Below are 25,466 nucleotides of genomic sequence, written 5' to 3'. Positions count from 1 at the left end.
TTTAACTTGAGTTAAGTTTTGTATATGATACCAGATAAGTGTCCAACTTCATTCTTTTGCATGTGGATATCCAGTTTTCCCAGCACTATTTGGTGAAAAAAAACCTTTCCTTTTCCCATTGAATGATCTTGATACCTTTGTTGAAAATCAGTTGACTATATATGATATATGAGAAGGTTTATTCTGTGCCATGACTTCATTTTGTACAAGTGGGAAATAGACCCTATAATCCTTTTATAGTTATGTAATGTATACTTTGTAATAATGCAAATGTACAGAATACAGAACTACCCAGAGGACTATCATAGGTAATAAAAGGATATGATAACAAAAGAAGAAAAACAAATACCACTAAAAAAGATTTAAAGCATAGTTTTATTACAGATAGGTAAGTGTGGTTTGCTGTGGCTAAAGATATGTTTATAATGAATGTACAAGCTTTTCTATATACCAAAAGGTATAATATTTTTCTTTTAATACTGAACTAACATTTCTCTGACAAGGAAAGTCTGAATGGGCTGAGCCTATTTTAAATGGCTAAAGACTTTTTTTCCCGCATGTTGCTTTTAATACTGGTAAATTGAATTCTTTTAGGTGTCAACACAGTAAGTTTAAGGATAGTGAAATCAATGAATACTACAAAACATGTAATTCTTATGAAGCAGAAATAATGGTTTTTATAATTTAAAACAGCAGCAATTTCAAAAGATTTGCTGAATTAAAACTTTACAAAATATATATATACATAGTATCATTCCAGATGATCATGGATTTTTAAAAATAGAATATCACAATCCCAAACTCTAACCCAAACCTACTACTAGATGTAGCTGGCCTGTAATATTTTTTACAACAATTTAAAAAATAAAAACAAAAGAAACCTCCCAATTCTCTTGTGCATAAGCACAGGTTACAGTGTGCTGGCTTTGATTCCATATCCACAAAGAGAATTTTAAAACAGAACAAGGACTTCACATAAATAATGTTTTACTTGTTATTAAGTATGTAACCAAACAAATGAAAATAAGTACTAACAACCAAAACATATCTTGATGTAACCAGTACATACACTCTTAAAGAATGACAAAGACGAAAAAAAAAAAAAAAAGAAATAAAATAGTCTATGAAAGCCACAAGCACCTTGTTTTAGAAAGAGCACCGAGCAACACAAAAAGGCAACACGTAAGAGGTAGTGTACCACCGGCTAAGATGTATATGCCCATTGGGGACCTGAATACAGCTTAGTATTTGGGAAAATAAGACATATTAGACTGTGGCTTGTAATTTTTAGACAGAAGCATTGCACATTTGGAAGCATTAGCCAGTATTGCTCCATAGTGCTCTGCATCTCCAGCTGTCTAATGGGTACTTTGCTCTCAGTCAAAAAATACAGGCTACCCTGAAGAATTCCATGTTTATAAATTTTCAGTTCTAGGGAATTCTCTAAGAAAGCTCAGATCAATATAATTTTTAAAAGAATTAAATACTTTATCAATTATAGTCCTTTAAAAATGCCTTTTCTCCTTCCTAGGAGGAAATCTTTTCTTCCTGAGATACTTTAAGATTTAGCCAATGCTTTATTCCATGCATTTCACAATGATAGTATCTTTCTGTCTATATTTTTCCCTCTGCAGCAATTACCTGGCCAACAGCACGAATTCTGATCTAATTCAGGAACTTCATAGAAAGCATACAGCACTGCTTTCAATGTAGTATTTCCTTTCAGTTTTGAGATGAGGAAGTTTTTGTACTTCAATTACTGGAAGCTGATTAGGGTCCTGGGTGTGAAAAAGGAATTTTGCCTTATGCCAGCTGCCATCTTGAATCTGTAAAACAAGAACAAGATGCTTTGATATGTAACTGTGTCATTAGGAGTCATTCCCAGCAGACAATGCCCTTCACTGTCAGACAACATAGATTTAGTTTAAGGATTAGAGATAATGAATAGAAGGTCCCTAAAGCAAAGTAAATGCTGGCAGAGAGTAAGTGTTCATTTGTAACAATCATTGTGACTAGTTGAAAACACGGGTTCATTCTTTTCTCTACATGCAGTGTGTGTTCTGATTTTTCAGTCTCAGAGGCTAAGACTAGGCTTCTGCTTCTGTTGTCTGTGGATCATTGGACCAGATGCAAATTAAAAGGCTGTACTATTCCTAATATGAGTTACCCCATCTGTTCTGTGTTCCTTTATTTGGGGCTAATTCTTCAGGATGGGCATTCTTCTTGGATGAAAGGCAATGAACTATTGCAACCTCTCTGTACATGAGGCAGGAAATAACCAGAATTGCTTCAGTCAGAAGTAAATTATAATTATATTGAATCACCTTTTAGGTTTCTTTTTTCCAGTCTGTGGTTACTGTTTCTATAGTTTCTTTCCTCTCTTCTTTCTAGGACTTTCTGTTTTTCTTATTATTGTATGCTCTTTTGTTTCTGACAAATTCTACTATGGAACAAAAAATATCACAAAATACCTTATGCTTAAGATTCAACAAGACGAAATCGAGAAACACAGTTGACTAGTTTTGTGAAGCTTTTTATTAAGGATTTTATTCACTTACAGAATTATCATAATATAAGTTTTAAAATTTGAAGGATCTTAACAGTTAGAGTTTACTTAAGCTATCAATTCCATTTACTAGTCATCAGCTTGGTGTGATAACTAGAACTAGAGCTCTGTGTATAAGACACCATTAGATTAACTCGTTAAATCTTTCAAGTAATATTTATTGAACACTAAGTTCAATTGGCACAGTTGAATAAGATCTAACCCTCTAATTTCTTACAGTATTTGGGAAATATGAAGGATGAATAAATTAGTTCTGACTTCTGAATAGTAGCAGCTTACAAATTTAGTTGGAGAGGAGAAGCACAAACAGACATAACAACACAAGATAACATATGGTAAGTGCAGCATAAATAACGTAGACAGTGAGTGTTAAATTCCTCATTTCCAACTGAAGTACTCCGGGGAAGTTTTATGAGTTCAGAATTCAGAATTTAAGATGGGCCTTCAAGTATGCCTAAAATTTCCACTTGGTTAGAGAGGTAGAGAAGGCATTTCAGAGGAAGGTAATGACACGAGTAAAAACAAACATACAAATAGAAAACAGTTGGCAAAGTAGAAAATGGTTACAAAAATAAGCTTAGCATGGGGTGAAGTGCACAGATTTTGAAAGAAATCCAGGAACCGCCATTTTCTTTTTATATAAAATGTGAAATATACAAACTTACTTCACGCAGTTGTGAGGATTAAATGAGATTTTAATTAAAATACCTAACAGTATAGTGTGGCATGTGCTGTGGAGTTATACACACCTGGGATTTATTTCTTGATCTCCACTAATTAGCTGCATGACCTTGAGCAAATTATTTAACTTCTCTGTGCCTTCACTTTCCTACCTATAAAATGAAACTTCTTTACAAAGCTGTTATAATTAAATAAAACAATGTATGTAGTACAGGGTAACTGCTCTATAGTAATGCTCCAATGACTAATAGTAGGAATTATTGTTGATATTATTATTATTATTATTAATAGATCAGTTTGGCCATACTTTAGAGTTGACAGCCAATGAAAGCCCAACCTAGAAAGGTAGGTTGGAGCCCAACTGTTCTAGATGCTAAACAAAGAGCTGATAAGTTTAGATTGTATCTCAGAGATACTAGTGAGTCACTGAAAGCTGGAAAAAAATGTAAAAGTTAAATGAGTTTGTTGATAATACTGATCTCTTTGCTTATAGAGAATGAGCCATATATTTCTAACTGTTTGCCTTTCATTTTTCAAATACTCAAGCACTATTTGTCTGGAAATAAAATGCTGTGAAAAAAGTCCCCTGGAAATGGGAAGAGATCTTAAATCATGGGCTTCATGGTACACAAGAACAGGAAATCAAGCTTCTTAAAGTCATTAATAATATGAATGTAAAGTGGATGCTCTTCTCTCTAACAGGGTTGGGAAACCCTTCTGTAAAGGGCTAGATTATAAATGTTTTAGATTTTGTGAGCCATATATTCTATCACATTTATTCAACTCTGCCATCATAGTGTGATAACAGCTATAGATAATAAATTAACAATGAGTGTGGCTATGTTCCAATAATGTTTATTTATGAAAACAAGTGGTGGGCTAGATTTGGTCTGTGGACTGTAGTTTGTGGCACCTACTTCATACCACAATATTTTAAAATTATAGATTTTTCTTTACATTCGTTATTTAATTTAATAAGAAAAATGGGCTATGATTTCAATATTGATCGGCAGGGCAGGTCAATCTGCAATTATGCCCATGTTTGGTATCACGTATAGGGACTGGCAAAATGCCCATGTTTAGTATCAGGTATAGGACTTGCCTCTATAATCTGTCTTCATTATGTAATGAGATGTAAAATTACAGTGGTGAAAATATATGAAATAAATCTATTTATTTATATGCTCTTTCTATCCATGCAGGTGTAATATAAATATTTCATATGAACAATTAAAATTAAACTTATGTGTTAATGCCTGTTTTGCATATAAAAATCCATGGATGCCCAATGGGTGTGACAAAAGTTGACAAGATATTATATAAGCAAATGATTGATTCTGAAAAATGTAAGTTTATTACAAATTGGGCACATTAAAACCTGCTACCTTTCTGGATCTTCAGCAATTAAAGTCTTCTTCCCATTATTTTAATTTTATGGTCATCAATTTTATGTTAGTTATATTGAAGAATTCTAAAAGTGCCACCTTACCTTGCAGTCATCTGAAAGAACCTTAGGTTCAAGTAGAGTGTTTTCTTCAAAAATCTGGCCATTCCATCCTTTGAAGCCAACAGGCAATCCTGAGCCACTTGATTGAGCACTTGTCCACACTGGCGTGTTTAGACAGTGAATGGTGATGATATGGGTGGCTTCTGAGCTCAGTAAATGAAGGAAGTTCATCTGGACTTTTCCAACTCCAAACTCCAACTAATGTCATAGAAATAATATATAGATTATATAAGATGTGGCAGTTGAGAAACTTATAACTTGGGGAAATCTGAGGAAAGTCCTTGAATGCAGCCTTGAGAAAGCCACTTTCCTTGGCTTTAAAGTGCCAGTAAGTGGTATGCTGTTAAATGCTTAACCACTGGCTCTTGTAGGGGTGGGGAGGGGGTAATTCCTGATTTTTTATAGCATTTTCCAATTTCCATGGTGTAACACTCCCACCACAGCTTATTTCAGGCTATCATGGTAGTATCACTGAAAACAGGTTGGAAAGGGATATTAACAATAGGTAACAATAACAACGTTAACCATGAATCTCTATGAGCTGGCTTCAGCACACCATTAGGCTACTAGATATGACAAAAAGAATGAAGGAATTTACATAATGTTATCTAAAATGCATTATAATTAGTTGTTGATTAATGCTTTAAATTTTTTTCCCACAAAAATCTGAAATTGTCTATACTTTTTCTTTGAAGATCTTTTTTTGAGTTTCCAAGGTTACAGGTTGCAATAATAACTTGTTGAGTAACTTTAACTAGGAGAGACTTTAAAGACAAGGATAGAATCTTAAATTCTTTGTGTTGCCAGCCCCTAATGCAGTTCCACTCATAGAGTGGTCTTCAATAAATGTTTATTGAAATGAATGAATGCATGAACAAGTAGTAATAATAAAGTCAATAATATAGGGCAAAATTGGAGCAAAGAGGTCTGATTGCAGATTTCTCAGGCTTGGACAAGGAAGTAGATTTTTCTATAACTTTTGATGTTATTATTATTATTTTAGCATTATTCAAGCAGGGGTATTGTCATAAGGAAAATGAACAAAAATGGTTTCTACAAGGAATTCATATTAACTTCCAAACATAAAATTAGAAAAATATCAGTTATAAGGTATCAAAGAAAGAAAAAAATATAAAATGACAACAACCAACAAAGTAAAAGGAAAAGAGAGGAAAGGCAAAGGAAGGTCAACAAGAATGAAAACATGGAAGAATCATCAAAGAACACTGGAGTTTAAGTAGTTCAGGTTCCTTTATTTTACAGCTGAGAATCCCAAACATGTAAACTACTTGAACTTTCTTTCTGAGCCTTAGTTTCTCTGCTGGTAAAGTGGAGTAGGATAGCTGCGTGGCAGGATTGTTATAAGAAGTTAAGGTGCCACATGTCACTTCTACCACAGTGCCTGAGCAGAGTAGGCTCCCTGATGGCTCAGAGTATGATTTGCCAGGTTGGTAGAGGGAGAGAGACTAGAACCGAGATCCCTGATGCCAAGCCTACTATTCTTCTCACTACCTGCCTAGTCTTTCTGAGATAGAGTTTATGGAGGGGAGAGACGGGAGGCTTGATTCAGTCGAGGAAGGAATTGAAGTTCAGCAGTGTCACAGCTCCTATCTCCTTTGCACATGCCTCCCAGCCCCCATCTGTCTTCTATGATAATCCAGATAAAAATCCTGGGCCAAATCCAGGGGAATAAGAATGATCATGCAGATATTTTGGAAGTAGGACTATCATGCTGATCTTCATCAGAGGAACATGGATTCCCTAGGAATGAAAGAATCTTTCTTTCCTCTGCTTGAGAGTAATACTGGTGAATGTCTACTGAGATGAACTGGTAAGACACCCTTAATGAAGAGGGATAATTTAGGAAAGGGCATTATAACAAAAAGCAGCTAGAGAGACTAATAAACTGCAAATCTGAGTTGCTGCCTCTTAACGATGGACCAAACACACCATGGACAGCTGCATCAATTCTTTGTCAATGAGAAATAAGTTCTTGGTAATAATACCAAACTGGTTTAACCAGAAAAAGAAAGAAGTGCAGTTTTTATTTCTTCAATATATATTACAGATAGAACTAAGATACAGGTTTTATGAATGCTTGTCAGGGTCAATACCAGGGTCATACCAAACTAATTTTCATTCATTTTATTATACTTGAAATGTATGTTTAAGGGAGGTTCTTTGTGCCAAATCATCAAAAAGAGCAAGCTTTGTGGCAAAATTCCTCTTTTAATGATGTCATTTTCAGAAAACCTTTAGGTAACTGATTACTAATTGCAAACATTGAAGCTGTTTGGGGATTTTCTAATGTATATGCATAAAGACATACATTCCACTTTTTTTTTTTTTTTAAAGATTGAGAGAGAGATCTGCATGAGCAGGGGAGGCACAGAGGAAGAGGGAGAGAGAATCACAAGCCGACTTCCTGCGGAGGCAGAGTCCCATGTGGGCCTTGATCTCACAACCTGGAGATCATAACTTGAGTCCAAACCAAAAGTCAGATGCTCAACTGACTAAGTCACCAAGGTGCACAACCCACCCCCTACAACATTTTTAAAAGAAATGAAAAAGCCTAATCAGTAGAGAAAGCCATGATAATGCCAATCATAAAACACATAATCAAAATGTCAAGATTCACTAGAATTATTTTTTAAAAACATTATAAATGATCAAGCTTTAAACATATATTTATATTTTTATAGTTTTACCTATAAAAAAACCTTAGATGATTATATATGGTAGAGAATGATAGCTTGTTTCCATTCATAAAAATCATAATTATGTGAAGTGATAGAATTTTAAAAATCATGTTCACTGATACTGGGCAAGTACCAGCATACAGTCTACCATTAATACATACCTTTGCTACGGAAACAGGAGATAAACATGTCTGACCACCAGCACTGAAATTACAGAAAACCTCAATGGCATCTGAAGGGCATCCAAGATTTGGATCAATCCAGTATTTTCCTATTAATTTATTGTAAAACATAAAAATATTTAAATTCTATAGTGAAACATATTGGAACCATCATTATAAATGATCAAGCTTTAATATATTTTTATAGTCTTACCTGTAAAAAAAACTTAGATGATTATAAAGATACTTACATTTAGTCAGTGAATGAAAGTGGTAAGCACCATGCAAAATTGATACCAAAAATACTGTATTTTTCACATACTTGTCAATTTAAGGGCATTTTATAATTTCAACAAAAAAATGATACAATGGCTGAATTTACAGCTTCTTTCCACAGATGAGCTCATCAGCTTAAAGCAAACTGTCTAAAATTAACATAGTTAATTTAGTTCACAAAGTTGCAATTGCTGTGGTGTACCTGCACACAGTCTGTTCTATGTCATTACAGTTTAAAAATGAATATATATGTATATTAAACAGAAAAAAGTTCAACCTCTCTGAGGTAAAATATTACCTTTATGATAATTAGAATAAAAATAATAAGACACCCTTTGCTTTCAGAAAGAAAATGTACAATTAAATGGTTACCATTTTTGCTCTTTCTTCATCAGATTTGTGAGAAAAAATGAAGTCCCTACAGCCAGTGTAAGCCTGTCAACTATTGCTTTCACTGAATGTCCAGGAGAATCAAATGGAGTCTTAAATTCAGCCTACAGGAAATACTCAGGCTGAAAAGGTATTGATCTAATATCTAAATTCCAGAATAACAGGATCAGAATAGTGAAGTAGTACCTAATTCTAAAAGAAAGAATTTTTGAATGAGATAGACCTGCTTTTTTTGCATTAAAAAGGCAAGATAACCATACAGTATTTCTCAAATGTCATTTCTACAGTAGGTAAAAATACTTGTCTGTTCCATCCTTACCCTATTGCAAAGATTCCTCTACCTCATCCTGGGCTTCCATTATTTTAGCCTTCTAAAATATCCTCAACTCTTCTTTCCTCAACTATTCCACTAATCCTTCAAAATGAATACTTGCTGAACTGGTGGCTCCAGGAGTAGGGACTGTCTTCTATTGCAGTGTTTTCACATTTTAGTGGTATTTGAACGATCTGTTAAAACACCGATAGCTGGGTCCCATCCCCAGAGTTTCTGATTCATTAAGTCAGGGCCTGATAATCTGCATTTCAGCAGAATCTAATTCTGGTCTAGGGACATTTGAAGAACCACTGATCTATTGCGATATGAAAGAAAGGGGTGAAAGAAATCCTATCCTTTTTTTTTCCTTCCCTCAGAATTTTGGGCATTTTGTAATGTTTATAGAAATTAGTGCTGGATTTTTTTTTTTAACTAGGATCTAATATAGGCTTCCAGTTCTTATCTAATGGGGTAAACACATTATCTTCAGTACCATCTCTTCTCTTCCAAGAAACAGTTTCCTTTTACTATGTGAGCTAATAAATTTCTTATAAAATGTTTTCCATCAAGCAAACTGTCATTGTTATATAGAGTAGAATGCTTTGAAGTCAGGCATTATGTTGTACAACAGTGAACTGGCAGGTACTTTGTGATTTTTTTCAGGCTATGTTGAGCTATTAATAAGGTGCTATACCATCATATATCTTTGGTAGGTCTAAATGTTCAACCCCAAACTGGCTCTCCCATGAGGACACCACCTCCCTTGCAGCCCCTTCACAGCCCCTATTAGCACCTAGTACCCCTATTGCCTGAGGTAGGGAAGGTGTCTTTCTTGCTCTTCATTGCCACCTCCATTCTTCTTATTTTTTCCCTAAAACAACTCCATGGTAAAATTACTGTCATTACATTGTATCATCCATTATCCCTTCCTGTTGCAATCATGCTTTTTCTTTGAAGATTTTAGCATTGGATGGCTATCGCTTTCAGAAAATCTATGACCTAATTCTTGGTGATTTTAAATTCACATGGAGAGCACTTCCAATACTCTGGCCTCTCAGTTCCTTGAACTCTTCTGCCTATGTTCTCATACCCTTCCCTGCTTCCCCTACTACCCCAGTCATTTCCCAGGCCATATCCTACCTAGCCTTTGCTGTTACCTACAACTAGAATTCTTTTTTTTATTTTAATATTTTATTTATTTAATCATCACACACACACATACACACACACAGAGGCAGAGACACAGGCAGAGGGAGAAGTGGGACTTGATCCCAGGTCTCCAGGATCACACCCTGGGCCGAAGGCAGCACTAAACCACCGGGCCACCGGGGGCTGCCCTACAACTAGAATTCTGCTATAATTTCACCTCTTCTTTTTTTAAACTCATTCACTCTGGCGTCCTGACTCCAATAATCCCTCCATTCCCCAGGACCTGATATCCATTGATACTACTGTTTTTCCCCTATCTCCTAATCATGTGTTCATTTCCCTTCCTACCCATGTAAAACCCATAGTCCTTTACTATAATTACTCCCTTGAAGACTTCCTCAACATCCCTGCCCCTGCCTCTCACTTCAATGTACTTGTCCTATAAAGTCTCAACCTTATAGCAGTCCAGTTTTGTGCCTAATCTGTGCCTGAACTTGCACAGCTAAACGTGTCTGAAGAAAAAGACAACCATGCTCACTAGACTCACTTTATATTCAAATGTTTGTAAGGCTGCCAGACAACATTGTGTTTCCCTAGTGAGTTCCCTCTGTCATTCTCCTAGTTAACTATTTGAAACCATTTCTTCTTCCCTCAACCTTATTATATGTATCCCTTCACACTTTATTCTTTTTAAAAAAATATCTTATTTATTTATTTGATACAGAGAGAGAAAAGCAGACTCCCCATTTAGCAAAAAGCCTGATGTGGGGCTCGATCTCAGGAGCCTGAGATCATGATCTGAGCAGAAGGCAGATGCTTAACAGACTGAGCTACCCAGGTGACCCTCCTTCATCTTTATTCTTGACTGATAACTTTTCAATTTCATTGAGACAACTGAAGCAATCTGAAATAAACTTATATAACCTCCCACTTCTACATCTATTTACCTATCTGCACCTGCACACATATTTTCTGCCTTCCTTCTTATTATAGTGGATAAACTGTGTTTCCTTATATAACCCATATAAGGCTTACCTTATCTGTTATACCTTCAGTTTTTAGTTCTTCCCCTCTTATTTTTTCTTTTGAGTCTAATTCTGTTTGCCGTTTTTGCCAATTCTCATTCTTAGTGCTTTGTTTACCAGTATGCCTCATTATCACTGATTGTGTGCTGGACACTATAGTTGAGAAATGATTTGTGGAAATAATTTGAGCCCTAAGATTATGGCATATTTTATAGAGGACTTTTGTTTCTGTCAGATATGGGGTGGGTTACAAGCAGTCTGGAACAATCTCAGTCCAAGTTCAAAATGTAAGATTCTGAGGGGTCTTCATGATGTGAAGCTAGGCTACAATCTGTATGAATGTCTCTTTTCTTCCAGTGTATGTTTACTCTTAGAGTGGAGCCCTTTGAAAGCATTCTAAATCCCCACGTTTGGTGGGTCACAGATTCCAACTTTTGATCCCAGGTCCCATGAAGCCACCAAAACCAGGATGTAGTTTGTGAACACACCCAGGGTAAAAGCAGTTCTAAGTGTGTTCATCTGTCTGCCATCTTCTTTGAAATATTGACTTGAAATGTCCTCAGTATTTTGTTAGCTATTTGATGCTTTTAACACTGTGTAGGGAATAGAGTTTTCAGCAAAAAAAAAAAAAAAAAAAAAGATAACTACTAGTATTGATTGTACAGCTGACCACAGACTCAATAGAAATGAAAATGAAATGTGTATTGTAGCAGACAGGGTTCCCCTATTTTTCATTAGATAATTATAAATCTTCTACTTGCTTTAAAACTTTTCCTTGATGCTTCTACTCTAAATTGATTTTTGCACCTCTGGTTAGTGGATTTTGGGCTATCAGTGTAGGGATGAAAAAAATTCCAAGAATACCAAATCATTTGCCTACTCATTGGCTCTGCAATGATGCACTTAATTTCCATATTGTTTAAAAACCATAATTTAAGGACAAGTGGTGGTAGGCACTCTACCATATTTTTTTCATGTTGCCACCTTTGGTGGACCTGATAGATTAGTTAACTCCTGTTAACCCAAAGATCAGTCCTTCCTATTCTCATTTTTAACATGCATGTGATAAGTTCCAAGCACAAAGTGTAAGCAAGTGATATCGTTAGGGTGAAGTAGGAAAAGCTGGGAATCAGTAAGGCTGTATAGAGGACATTTGTCATGTGCACCCCCAGAAAAGGATACTCTGATTTCAGAATCATGTCTCCCTCTAAGAGCATTTGGTTTTTGATAACATTCAAATGCCTTCTACACTGGTTCTATCAAAATGATTAAGATTTGAAGTGAATACATTCTAAATCTCAAACACACTGAAATGATGAAATTAGATATCAGAGTTTGAGAAAAACCAAGAACTTACCATCTGATACTTTGTGTTCACAGTTAAGCAAATCTTTGCAGATTCGTGCTGGGTTATCTCGTGTGCCAAGAGGATTCTTGATGCTGCGCAGTAAATTGCTAAGGTAGTTCAGGGTCTTGAATATCTCTGCACTGTAGTCAATTAAAGTCACTTCGGTATTCTGGTAGCTCTGTCAAGTCATCACAGGAATCGTATTAGCAGAAAAGCATGGAGTCGCCATCACAGTAGGTAACCGTCATGATCAACATGGACCAAGACAGAAGAAAAATGTATTCTTGTTGTGTGCAATGAGTTGGAGCGGGGTGTAAAGAACAGTTTATATTTAAATATAGGCCTATGTGCTTTATTAATCTTGATTCTAAGTAAGAGATTAAATTCACTCTAAAGGCCTGGTTTTCAAGCCAACATAAAACTTAACAATTATTGTGCCAATTGTAGTATAACGTTTTAAAGAAATTATATATTGAATAGAGTTTAAATAAGAAAAATAATTAACAATGATAGATCCCATTTTAAGAAACGGCTAATTTCATTTAACTATTTTCTTCTACAGTATCTAATTCCTTCTTAAAAAATTCCTTAAATGTCTTACATTTCAGTTTTAAGTGTTTTTGCTTAAAAAACATCCCATGCATATATTTCTGTTTATTAAAAATGCTTACTTTGTCCTTAAAAATAGTTTCATTATGTTCAATATGTTTTAAATCCAATCTTTGAGATAAAGGCACATTTTGGACTCTGAAAAAAATGTTCTGTTTAATTTGTATATTGAGAGTGCCAATGTAAATAAAGCCAGATATATTACCTCCATCTGTAGGGCAGTATGTGATTCAATCAGGGCTTGAATAGCAGCATTGATATCCATTTGTTTCTGTGTAAACCAAAACTATTTGAGATTAGCAGTAACATCAACACTGAGTGCTCGAAAGTGGAGGCTGTAAATTCTGAAAGCTGTGTTATTAAAGTATCCTAGACTTGTTATCAGAAAGGGGTTTGTAACTTTTATGGTTAGACAGATCTTACCAATTTTGCCTGGATATCTGAAAGGACAATATGCTGCCTTCATCCAAATCTCAAAAGTCTCCTAATTAGAACAGGACCAAAGTCTAGAGCCTTCAAATGAAAAACTATTTGTCACTGCTACATAAAAACACACACAAAAGTTACTCAGATGGAAGAAGAATGAAATATGACCCCCTCAGTTAATAAATTGTAAAGTGAAGAATAAATAACTGTAGTAATTTATAACAGTTACATTCTTGGAAGGAAAATATAATAAAATACTACTGTCCTGAGGTAGTCACCACATTCGTTTAATCTGATACTTTTGCGGTCTTAAAAACAATTTCTGAAGTTGGAAAATGCACCATTAGTCCCAAAAGAAATAATACAGCATGAATCCAATCTCCTCCTGTATTTAATAAAAGATATTTTTAGAGAAAGGCTCAGGATAACCATTAGTAAAAGTCTTTTTTGTATTTTATTTTTTAAAAAGCTTGGAAACTAAGAAGCATGAGTTGGGAGAAAGTTCTGTGAAATGGCATCTGTATAAACAAATCAAGCAATCTAACTTCTTTCAGAATGATTGTGCTGCTAAGATATCTTTTTACTTGGAGGGCCATACAATGAAAACTGTTTTCAACAGATCTCTCATAACTCATGGCTAGTAATTTGAAAAACTATTTAAAATGATGGGACAATCAATAAAATGCACTCTTCCTTGCCTCAACATGTGTTTTTCATATTGGAAAATAATTGAATCATTCTGTACATACATACTGCCAAACACTGTGATACGTATTGAGGACAAACGGTAAGCTAAAAAGAAAACCACCCTTGTGAAACTGAAGTTTAAGGGAGAGAAAGGTACCGATCAAATCTTACATCTACATAATTGCAAGTTGTGATCTGTACTATGAGAGAAAAAATGTGCTTTGACCCATAAAAGAGATTGGGAGGTTTTAGTGAAATCTGGAGGATAAGAGCTTTGGAAGAATAGATCAAGGAAGGTTTCCCTGAGATAGTGACATCTGATCTGAGATCTGAAGAATAAGAATTGTGAGGAGAGGGGCTAGGAGAGCTTTCCAGGCAGAGTAATAGCCTTGCACGAGCTATCACATAGAGAAATGTGGCCTAGTCACAAAGCAGAAAGGGTGAGTGTAAAAGTTTCTATGCAGATTAAATAATTCTGACCATCATGCCTGTGCGGATGAACAGATTTTGGGCATGAGTCACATAAAAATATTGGCACTAAACATAGGCAAGTGAATTAAGTACTAAATAGTAGCTACTTTTATATTTTCCAGTTGGTTTGTGATTATGGCTTTGAGCTTAGAAAACCTAGCATAAGCAGTTCTCAAACTCTTCAGTTCAGGACCTTTTTGCACTTTTAAATATTATTAAGGGCCTTAAAGAACTTATTTATGTGAGTTATGTCTTTTGGTATTTACCACAGTAGAAATTAAAACACAAATTTTAAAACTATTTGTGTTATTTGCTTTAAAATAACCCATCTATGTTAATACAAATATTTTAATGAAAAAGGATTGCGTTTTCCAAAACAAAAAAAATGGGTGAAAAGAATGGCACTGTTCTACACGTTTGTACATATCTTTAATGTCTGGATTGATAGAAGATAGCTTGACTGTCATATTTCCTTCAGTATTCAATTTGTTTTGTTATTTTAGTGGAAATACATGAAGAAAATCTGACCTTATAGAGCTATACAGATATTTTATTTATTTAACTTAGTTTTTTTTTTTTTTTATTTGAGATGAGAGCATGTCCCTCAATTAGGGGAAAGGGCTGAGGAGGAGAGAGAGGGATAAGCAGACACCACCCTGAGCATGGAGCCTCAGATGGGCAGACTTCACCACTCCGAGAGGAAATAGGATTATTTTAGCAGCCTTTTCATATAAGTATGGATATTCTTCTTTGATATTATACCAAAACTTGACAAATGATAGGTTTTTTAAAAAAGATTTTACTTATTTATTCATGAGAGACACATAGAGGGAGGCAGAGACACAGGCAGAGTGAAAATCAGGCTCCATTCAGGGAGCCTGATTCGGGCCTCGATCCCAACACCCCAGGATCACGACCTGAGCCGAAGGCAGACGTTCAACCACTGAGCCACCCAGGTTCCCAACAAATGATAGTTTCTTAATGGTTAGTTGAAATGTGAAATCTGAAATCGTCTATGAACTCTTTTGTGCTTTTTATTTTAAAATCTTTTGGTCTATCTTAAACTGTGAAAGAATCTTTTATGTATCCATGATTTGTTAAATTATGCATTGCTTATTTAGAAAACACTGGTTCATGGAATTATGTAAATCTTCCAAATACTGACACATTTCATTATTATCACATATTTACATTTGTTAACATCATCACCAATCTCATCTGAAGAGTATAAGTACTGGGAAGCTATTAAACACACAGTGGTAAACAAAAGTTTTCCCCAATTTATCTTAAAAAAAAAAAGTTTTCCCCAATTTTTATTTTTGCTTGGAAGCTTGAGACTTATCATTGGCATCAACTTCTGTCAGTAGTTTTCTTGAAATGACAGGCTCACTTCAATCATGTTTAAGGAAATATCTGCCAAGTACTCACATTTGTATAACACTGTTAGTCTGTCAAGTAAATATGGTGTTCTATGAAAAGAGCAACTAGTTCCCTTTGTAACTGAAGCAAATGCTATACTTCAGTGTGCAGCAGAAGTGTTCTGTATGTTCTTCTATTTCAGCACACAGATTATTAAAGTGCTGTATACTCAAGATTGGAGATTTAGGAGACAGTGAAAACAGTGGAGTAATAACCTCCCAGAATTTTCTCTCCTATAAATGCAATGAGAAAACTGGAAAAAATGTCAAGAGTGAAGTTTTTCAGGATTATGGAAATTAACAAAATGCTTGCAGCAATCCGGGGAGATTCAGGAAAAATAGCTGGATCTCAGTAAGGGCAGTGAGCTTCATAGAACTTTAATTTGCCCTATTCCCATGTTTTTCTTTCTTTCTATGTCTTTCTTTCTTCCCATGTCTGTCTGTCTGTCTGTCTCTTTTTCTCTCTCTATCTTTCTTTTGTCCCCATGTCTTCTTTTTCAGTTCTGCAGTAGCTAAAAAACAACAGCCTATAATTACAGTAAAAACAAGAAGCCTAAAAGCCACAGGCGGGAGCAGTATAGGGTTGGAGTTGCTTCAAAGAGTCATTTCCAGTAAATTATCATTATCTGACTTGTCTGGTGGTTCCCTGGAGGACACTACTTGCAAAGTTGTCTTTCTTTTACTTGACTCACAGCTCATCCAGTGCAAAACACCTGTACCCTGGAGCATTTTTCAAAAACATTTAGAGGGAATTGTTTAACTTTGTGGCTGTCTGGAGCACTAAAAAGCAGTTGGGGCAAACAATAAGCTAACAAAAAGCATACAAGAAAAAGGTAGGGAATGAGATATCCACAATGACTTATTTTGACATATTTCTGGAAATCTAGAAGTCCATGTACACAGGTAGAGTTGTGCACATGCTTAGAAAATATCCGAGAAGGCTCTAAGTTTTCTCCTCTAGCTTTCAGTCTCTGCAAAGTCAGGAAGTTAAAGGTAAGTTATAGTTTTCAGTTGTTGCCTGGTTGAGCAATGAGGGGTGTTCCAATATACACAGAGACATTTGGTAAAAACCGGGAGACTTGGGGATCCCTGGGTGGCTCAGCGGTTTAGTGCCTGCCTTTGGCTCAGAGCGCGATCCTGGAGTCCAGGGATCGAGTCCTGCGTCGGGCTCCCAGTATGGAGCCTGTTTCTCCCTCTCTTGTGTCTCTGCCCCCTCTCTCTATGTCTATCATGAATAAATAAATAAAATCTTAAAAAAACAAACAAACTGGGAGACTTACTGGTTCTGCCATTTAAGGAAATCTCTCTCCAATTGTTAGCTGGCCACTAAGCTGTGTAGAAACTTCAGTGGACACATGTCAAAGAATACAGATTTTATAATATTCAGAAAAGTCACCAAACAATAACAAATAGCAACAAAAATAAACTCAAGGGTTTAAATAAACTCAAGGGAGCAAATTTATTTCTAGAAATGCCACATTATATTATTTACAATGCACAGTTTTCAACAAAAAATTACATGACATGCAAAGAAATATTAAGGTATGGCCCATAAGCAAGCAAAAATGCAATCAATCGATAGAAACTGCTCCTGAGGGAGCCCAGATGTTGTACTTATTAGACAAAGATATTTATTAGCTATTTTAGATATGTTCAGAAAACTAAAGGAAATCATGTCTATAGAACTAAAGGAAAAAGATACATTACAAATAAAGAATATCAATGACAAAAAAATGAAATTATGGAAAAGAACCAAATAGAAATTCTGCAGATGGAAGGTACAAAAAATGAAATAAAAATTTACTAGAGAGGCTCAACAATAGATTTCAGTAGACAGAAGAATCAATGAACTTGAAGACAGGTTTATTCAGATTTTCCAGTCAGAAGAGTAAACAGATAAAAGAATGAATAAGATGAACAGAGGCTCTGAAACCTATGAAACATAAAGAAAAGTGCTAACATATGCATAATGGGAGTCTTAGGAGGGGAGAAGAGAGAAAGAGGGGCAGAAAGAATATTTCAAGAAATAATGGCCATAGGACAGTGATGAAAGAAATTAAATAAGAAGACACAAATAAATGAAAAAATAGTCCATGCTTGGATTAAAATAATTAATATTGTTAAAATTTCCATACTAAAATTTCCATACTAAACCAATCTACAGAGTCATGCAATCTCTTATCAAAATTCCAATGGCACTTTTTGCAGAAATAGAACAAACAATTCTAAAATTTTTATAGAATCACAAAAGACTTTGAATAGCCAAAGCAATCTTGAGGAAGAACAAAGCTGCAAGTATCATGTTCCTAAATTTCAAACTCTATTTAATATCAAAATAATATGGTACTGGCATTAAAGTTGACATATACAGACCAATGGAACAGAACAGAAAACCCAGAAATAAATCCATGCATATGTTGTGTCACAACAAAGGAGCCAAAAATATATAATGTGGAAGGGTAGTCTCTTCAATAAACAGTATTAGGAAAACAGGTTAGCCACATGCAATAGGATGAAACTGGACCATTGCCTTAACCATATACAAACATTAACTGAAAATGGAAAAGACTTGAAAAAACACAGGTGGTAAACTCCTTGATATCAGTTTTGGTGAACATTGCTTTTTTGGATTTGACAACAAAAGCAAAGGTATCAAAAGCGAACATAAACACTTGAGACCACATTAAACTAAGAAGCTTCTGCACAGCAAAAGAAACAATCAGCAAAATGAAAAGGCAACCTACTGAATGGAAGAAAATATTTGCAAATCATATAATCTAATAAAGGGTTAGTATCCAAAATATATACAGAATTCAGACAACTCAATAGCAAATAACCCAAAACAATCCAATTAAAAATTTGGAAGAAGATCTGAATTGATATTGATATGTCCTAGGAAGACATAAAAATGGCCAACACATTTATGAAAAGGTGCTCAACATCACTAATCATCAGGAAGTGCAAATCAAAACCACAATGAGTGATTACTTCACACTTGTTAGAATGGCTATTATCAAAAGACAAGAAATAACACGTGTTGGAGACAATGTGGAGAAAAGGAAGCTCTTGTACAGTTACTGAAAATGTAAACTGGTACAGCCACTGTGAAAAACAATATGGAGATTCCTCAGAAAATTAATAGAATTACCATATGATCCAGCTAGTCCAATTCTGGGTATTTATCTGAGGAATACAAAAATGCTATTTTGAAAACATATATGCTTTCCTATGTTCACTGGAGCATTATTTTCAACAGAAAAGAAATGGAAAGAACCAAAACCACCTGGAAGTAATAAAATGTTTTTATGTCAATTATATCTTAATTTAAAAAAAAGGAATAGCTGAACATTTGATGAGAAACATTAACTTACAAATCTAAGAAGCTCAGTGAACTCCCCAGAAACATCATAAATTGTTGAAAGCTAAAGACAAAGGGAGAATCTTGAGAGCAGAAAGAGAGAAGACTCATTAGACCCCCAGAGGTCCTCAATGAGATTAACAGCTAAATTTTCATTAAAAATCATAAAGGCGGGACGCCTGGGTAGCTCAGTGGTTGGGCGTCTGCCTTAGTGATTCTGAAGTCCTGGGATGGAGTCCCACATTGGGCTCCCTGAGTGGAGCCTGCTTCTCCCTCTGCCTACGTCTCTGACTCTCTGTGTCTCTCACGAATAAATAAATAAAATCTTTAAAAAAATCATAAGGGCATGAAGGTGTGGGATGACATATTCAGAGTGCTGAAAGAAAAAGAACCTCAACCCAGAATTCTATATCCATTAAAACTACCCTAAAAATGAAGAAAAAATGAAGACATTCCTAGATAAACAAAAACTAGGAGAATTTATCACTAGCAAACCTTCCCTAGAAAGATAATAAAGGGAGTACTTCAAACTGAAATTAAAGGATACTAGGCAGAAACTTGAAACCAAATGAAGAAATAAAGAGCACTGCTAAACTATATGGGTAAATATAAAAGAAAATATAGATTCCAAATAGCCAAAATAATCCTGAAAAAGAACAGAGTTAAAGGCCTCACACTTCAATTTCAAAATTTACTACAAAGCTACAGTAATCAAAACAATGTGGTACTATCATAAAGACAGACATAGACCAATATAGAATAGAGTCCAGAAGTAGACCCTCATACATATGGTCAAATGATTTTTGATCAAGGTATCAAGACCATTCAATTGGGAAAGAAGAGTCTTTAACAAATAGTGCTGGGAAAACTTGATATCCACATACAAAAGAATGAAAGCTAGACCCTTACCTTATATCATATACAAAAATAAACTCAAAATAAATCAAAGACTTAAATATAAGGTCTAAACCTATAAACCTCTTAGGAAACATAGGGGGAAAACTTCATTACATTGGATTTGGCAATGATTTCTTGGATATGACAGTAAAAGCAAGGCAAGACAATATAAACAAATTGGACTATATCAGAATTAAAAACTGGGTAAAGGACACTATCAACAGAGTGAAAAGGCAACCCATGGAATGGGAGAAAATGCTTGTATCATATATTGGATAAGGGATTAATATATAAATTAATTATATAAATATATAATTAAATATATAATTATATATAATTAATATATAAATATAATATATAAAGAACTCCTACAACCTAACAACAGTAAGCAAGGCACCCAATTCAAAAATGGGCAAAGGACTTGAATAGACATTTTCCCAAAGAAAATATATAATTTAATAAGCACGTGAAAAGATATTCAACCTCACTAATCATTAGGGAAATGTAAATCAAAACTACAAGTAGATATCACTTCACACCCATTAGGATGGGTGTTACAAAACAAACAATCCGGAAGATAAAAAGTGTTGGCAAGGATGTGGAGAAATCGGAACCTTGCGCAGTGCTTGTGGGAATGTGAAAGGGTGCAGCTTCTATAAAATAGTATAGCAGTACCTCAAAAAATTAGTATACGTGCTGCTGAAGCGAGCATGACAATACCTCAAAAAATTAAATGTAGAGTTACTATATGATCCAGTAATGTCCCTTCTGGGTGTATAATTCAAAGTGAATTGAAAGGAAAGACTCAATTTGTACACCTATGTTTATAGCAATATTATTCACAATAACTAAGAGATGGAAAAAACTCATATGTCCACCTGGATAAACCAGACACTGTGTGGTTTATCACACACACACACACACACACACACACACACACTGGAATATTATTCAGCCTCAAAAAGGAAAGAAATTCCAACACAGGCTGAAGTGCAGATGAATCTTGAAGATATTATGCTAAGTAAAGTAAGCCAGTCATAAAAGGACAAATACTGTATGACTGTCATTTACATGACATTCTTGGAGTAGCAAAATTAATAGAGACAGAAAGTAGAATCGTAGTTGTTAGGTGCTGGGGAAGGGAGGAGTGAGGAATTATTATTTAATGGGTACAGAGTTTCAGTTTTGAAAGAGTGAAAAAGTTCTAGAGATGGGTGGTGGAGATGGTTGCACAACATGTGAAGGTACTTAAAGTCACTGAACTATATACTTAAAATGGTTAAAATAATAAATTTATGTTATGTATATCGTACCCAAATTAACAACAATAATAAATAAATATGCTCATTATCCCTTACACTGAACCATCCCACTGCTGGGAATTAGTCCTATAAATATTCTGCAAAATGTAAGAATATGAACTGGACATTTGTAGTGTTTGTATTAGCAAAAGATGGGAAGCAAATACCCATCAACAGAAGACTTAGATGAATATTCTTAAGTAAAACGACCATACTTTATTTCCTGTGAATGTGTGGCAGTGAAGAATACAATGACTTTTAGTGCGTTAATAGTGTAGAATATGTGACTTAATGCATAGTAAGGCACTAGCAATTTTAAATGTCAACTCAATAAAAAAGGCTTTTTTACCCCCTCCTAACAGGCACTGGAAAGAAAAGAAATGTCATAATACTTGGTCACCCATAAATGTTCTTGGCAATACACATATCTGCATAATTCCCAGGGTAATCCTAAAGCCTAACTCATGCCTGGCACATATTAAAAGGATTTGCTGGGGAAGTTATTCAGCAACATCTAAGTGCCCACATCTGAGTGTAAAACTCCCATTAGGTACAGGGATGGAATCCAAAAGCAGTAGCTCCCTCAATGTGTTTTTGTTAGAGAGAACACGTTCTCACATGAAAATCACTTAAAGTTCACAAAAACATGCACATAAAATAGAAATATAGAGAATAAGAAGTAATCAGATTGTTGGCACTATGAGGGGAACTAGGATTCATTATACCTTGGGGGAATGAAATCTTCACAATTCTTTTCCCAATTATTTTTAGTGATTACTGTTTCCACCCCCACTCCAACACACATACTCATCTTGTTCTTCCTTTTACCCCACCAATCATTTTTGGTTAACTTTGGCATTCTATTGTAGATTTGTTAGTTTCTAAATATTTTACCATGTGCAGTGATGGCTGGCCATCACTGTGATAATATCACTGTGATAATATCCAAAAGCACCATCAATATATATACCTTATCCAGAAACACTTCTGTTTAGTTATTCTTAGGAACTTGGGCAAGTTACTTTACTTCTAGGTCTTAAAAAGAGGAAATTAAACTAGAGTTGAGGTTTTCAAACTTATTTTGGCCCATAGTAAGAAATATATTTTTACTTCATGATAAGGTTCATACAAAAATACAGTCATTTAATTGAATAGTTTTACAATATTCTTACTAGGCCTGATATACTGATTTTTTTCTTTTTTATTGAAGTAAAATTCACATAACATAAAATCCACCATTTTAATCATTTTTAAAGTGCACGATTCAGTTGCTTTTAGTAATTCACTATGTCATGTAGCCATCAGCACTATTTAATTTTGGAGCACTTCCATCACCTCTAAAAGAAACCTTGTACCCAGTAAGCAGTTACTCCCCACATTTTTTTCTATTTCATTTCATTTCAAAAGAATTATGAATAAGACTCACTAAACTGGTCTTAAGAAACCACTAATGAGTCACAAGTCAGTCCCAAATAATTGCTAAATAAACTACAAAGAGATTGTCTATCTCTAATTCTATGATACTCTTCAATTCTAGACATTATTTCCCTCCAAGTGAAATATTCTATCTTGGAGGATTCTCACTGAAATTTTCCAAGAGATGAACTTGCTTTTTGTTCACTCAACAGACACCTATTAAGGGCTTGAATGGAAAAGAAATTAAATAATGGTTTCCACCTTCAGAGAGTTCACAATCTCATAATAAAAACAGACTGGCATGAAAATGATTATCAATAACAAGGGGAGGTGATCAGTTCTACCTTACAGTGTGATGAGAAGAAATTAAGAAGAGTTTCAAAGAAGATATGATCGTATGTTGACCTTAGAAAGAATTATGTAGGTGTTTTCTCATTGACACTTAGATTTCTGCTCTAGAAGTCATCTTCTCAGGGTTAAACTGCCACTTTGCTACAATGGACTGTGCAAATCCTGGAAAGATAATACTAAAAAAACCAGGTTTCATATTGGCCAAGAAGAAGGAAGACAAAAAGGAAAGAAAGAAGAGATAAAGAAACTAACATTTATTAAGTATCTACAATGCGACAAGCACATATATTTTCTTATTTAATCCTAATAATTCCTCAAAGTATATATTCTTATCCACATTTTGTTCAGAACAAAAAACTCTCGTATTACTTCATTTTGGCTGTATAGGAACACATGCAAACGTTTTCTAAGTGAGAAGGGCTATGGTGCCACAAAATCTGGTATTTCAATGTGAAAATTTTCACTAATCACCTCTAGTCTGCGAGTGATTTTTTAGGACTTATTCTTTCTTAGGAAGGCAGTTATGTCAAAGTCATTGTAAAATGAGAAGAAAACTGATGAAGGTATTTGTAACCCGTGCTTTGTGGAGATCCAGGTGTGGGGGTGGGTGAGGGTGGAGGGGGAGGAAGAATGGAAGTAGAGAATAATTGAAGATTAAACAAAGGCATTCCCATTGATGTTCATGCCAGGGAAGGTTTCAACCTCCTAGTTTGATAGCCAGAAAGGGGAGGGGGGTAATTTTTTTAAATCATAGAGCACGAATCTCCTGTTTCCAAGGGGATAATCTTCCTGTGGCATCTTGCTTGAAAGTTACTCTTTGCCCTGGTGAAAAGCTGAAAGGAATGAAGAGTTTCTAGCCTGCTGAGAATAGACCACAGTGATCCACCAACTAGAACTGTCAGAGATCCAAATGACACTAGAGCAGCATGTGGAAATAAGTAAGGCTAGAAGGCATAGGACTAGACATTGTTTGGAATAATGTGGCCAACAGGAGATCTTTTTTAGGCAGGAAATCTAAACAAGGACCATTGTATTTGACCAGGCTGCTGTAGGGGTGGGGCATGGGTGAAGAAGGTTGGGGATGGAAGGAGACCTCTTACAGGAAGCAGGAAGACAAACAGATTATTAAGTATGAGAGGGAATGCAAAGCATGTGGGAAATCAAACTTGGAACTTGAGAAGCCAGGGGATAACAGTTGATAATGAGGCAACGGAAGCATTATTTCAAAGATAAGGGTAGCAAGCTCTGGGCTGTTACAGATAACAAGCAAATAGTAAGTCTGAGGGCTTCCACTGCCACTGGCAACTGAAAGGGATTCACGTTACACCTAAAAGGTGGATTACTGGTTGGTAGAAAAGGAAAACATACATTTATTTATTTATTTATTTATTTATTTATTTATTTATTTATTTATTCTTATTCATTTATTAATGAGAGAGAGAGAGAGAGAGAGAGGCAGAGACACAGGAGGCAGAGGGAGAAGCAGGCTCCATGCAGGGAGCCCAATGTGGGACTCAATCCCGGGTCCCCAGGATCAGGCCCTGGGCTGAAGGCAGTGCTAAACCGCTGAGCCACCCATTTATTTATTTTAAGGATTTTATTTATTTATTCATGAGAGACACACAGAGAGAGACAGAGACATAGGCAGAGGGAGAAGCAGGATCCCTGCAGGGAGCCCGATAAGGGACTTGATCCCAGGACCCCGGGATCACTACCTGAGCAGACCACTGAGTCACCCAAGTGTCCCTGAAAAGAAACATTTAAAAAAGGAGAGCCAGGAGTTGAAGCGGGAAGAAATGGAGGGAGTTAGTATTTATGAGCACTTACTGTGTCAGGCATTGTGCCGTGTGCTTTACTTATTTAAAACTCAAGGGGCACCTGGATGGCTCAGTCAGTTAAGCCTCCAACACTTGATTTTTGGCTCAGGTCACGATCTCAAGGTCATGGGATTGAGCCCCCTATTGGGCTCCCTACTCAGTGGGAAGTCTGCTTGAGATTTTCTATCTCCCTCTGCCCCTCCCCCACCTTTCTCAAATAAATAAATAAATCTTAAAAAAAAAAAAAAAAAAACCTCAAATCCACCCAAGAAAGTATGAGATCATCCCCATTTTAGAGACGAGAAGTTTAGGCTTAGATTTTGTTATTATAGCTGGGAAGACTCTATATCGGATTAGCAAAAAGGATAGAGGTAGGGAGGAGAAACACTTTTAATAGGGAGCTAGAATAAGCTTTTTATTTTTATTTTTTTTAATTAATTTTTATTGGTGTTCAATTTACCAACATACAGAAAAACACCCAGTGCTCATCCCGTCAAGTGTCCACCTCAGTGCCCGTCACCCATTCCCCTCCAACACCCGCCCTCCTCCCCCCTTCCACCACCCCTAGTTCGTTTCCCCGAGTTAGGAGTCTTTATGTTC

General features: G+C 35.4%; 1 protein-coding gene across 13 annotated transcripts in view; it reads right to left on the bottom strand.

The window, feature by feature from the left end:
- Positions 1-356: 356 nt before the first annotated feature.
- COL24A1 (collagen type XXIV alpha 1 chain) overlaps positions 357-25,466 on the bottom strand; it is a 387,560-nt gene continuing 362,450 nt past the window's right edge. For all 13 annotated transcript variants that reach the window (XM_072754694.1, XM_072754691.1, XM_072754695.1 and 10 more), the window contains 5 exons: positions 12,930-12,995; positions 12,125-12,293; positions 7,615-7,724; positions 4,737-4,952; positions 357-1,826 (listed from right to left, as the gene is read on the bottom strand). In XM_072754694.1, coding sequence (XP_072610795.1) covers positions 1,680-1,826; positions 4,737-4,952; positions 7,615-7,724; positions 12,125-12,293; positions 12,930-12,995 — 708 coding nt within the window. In that variant the 3' untranslated portion in view covers positions 357-1,679. The remainder of the gene's footprint in view (positions 1,827-4,736; positions 4,953-7,614; positions 7,725-12,124; positions 12,294-12,929; positions 12,996-25,466) is intronic.

Source organism: Vulpes vulpes, chromosome 3 (assembly GCF_048418805.1).
Source record: "Vulpes vulpes isolate BD-2025 chromosome 3, VulVul3, whole genome shotgun sequence".
NCBI lineage: Eukaryota > Metazoa > Chordata > Mammalia > Carnivora > Canidae > Vulpes > Vulpes vulpes.
The sequence above is the reverse complement of the archived record's forward strand: the minus strand, read 5'-3'. Positions and strand labels throughout refer to the sequence as shown.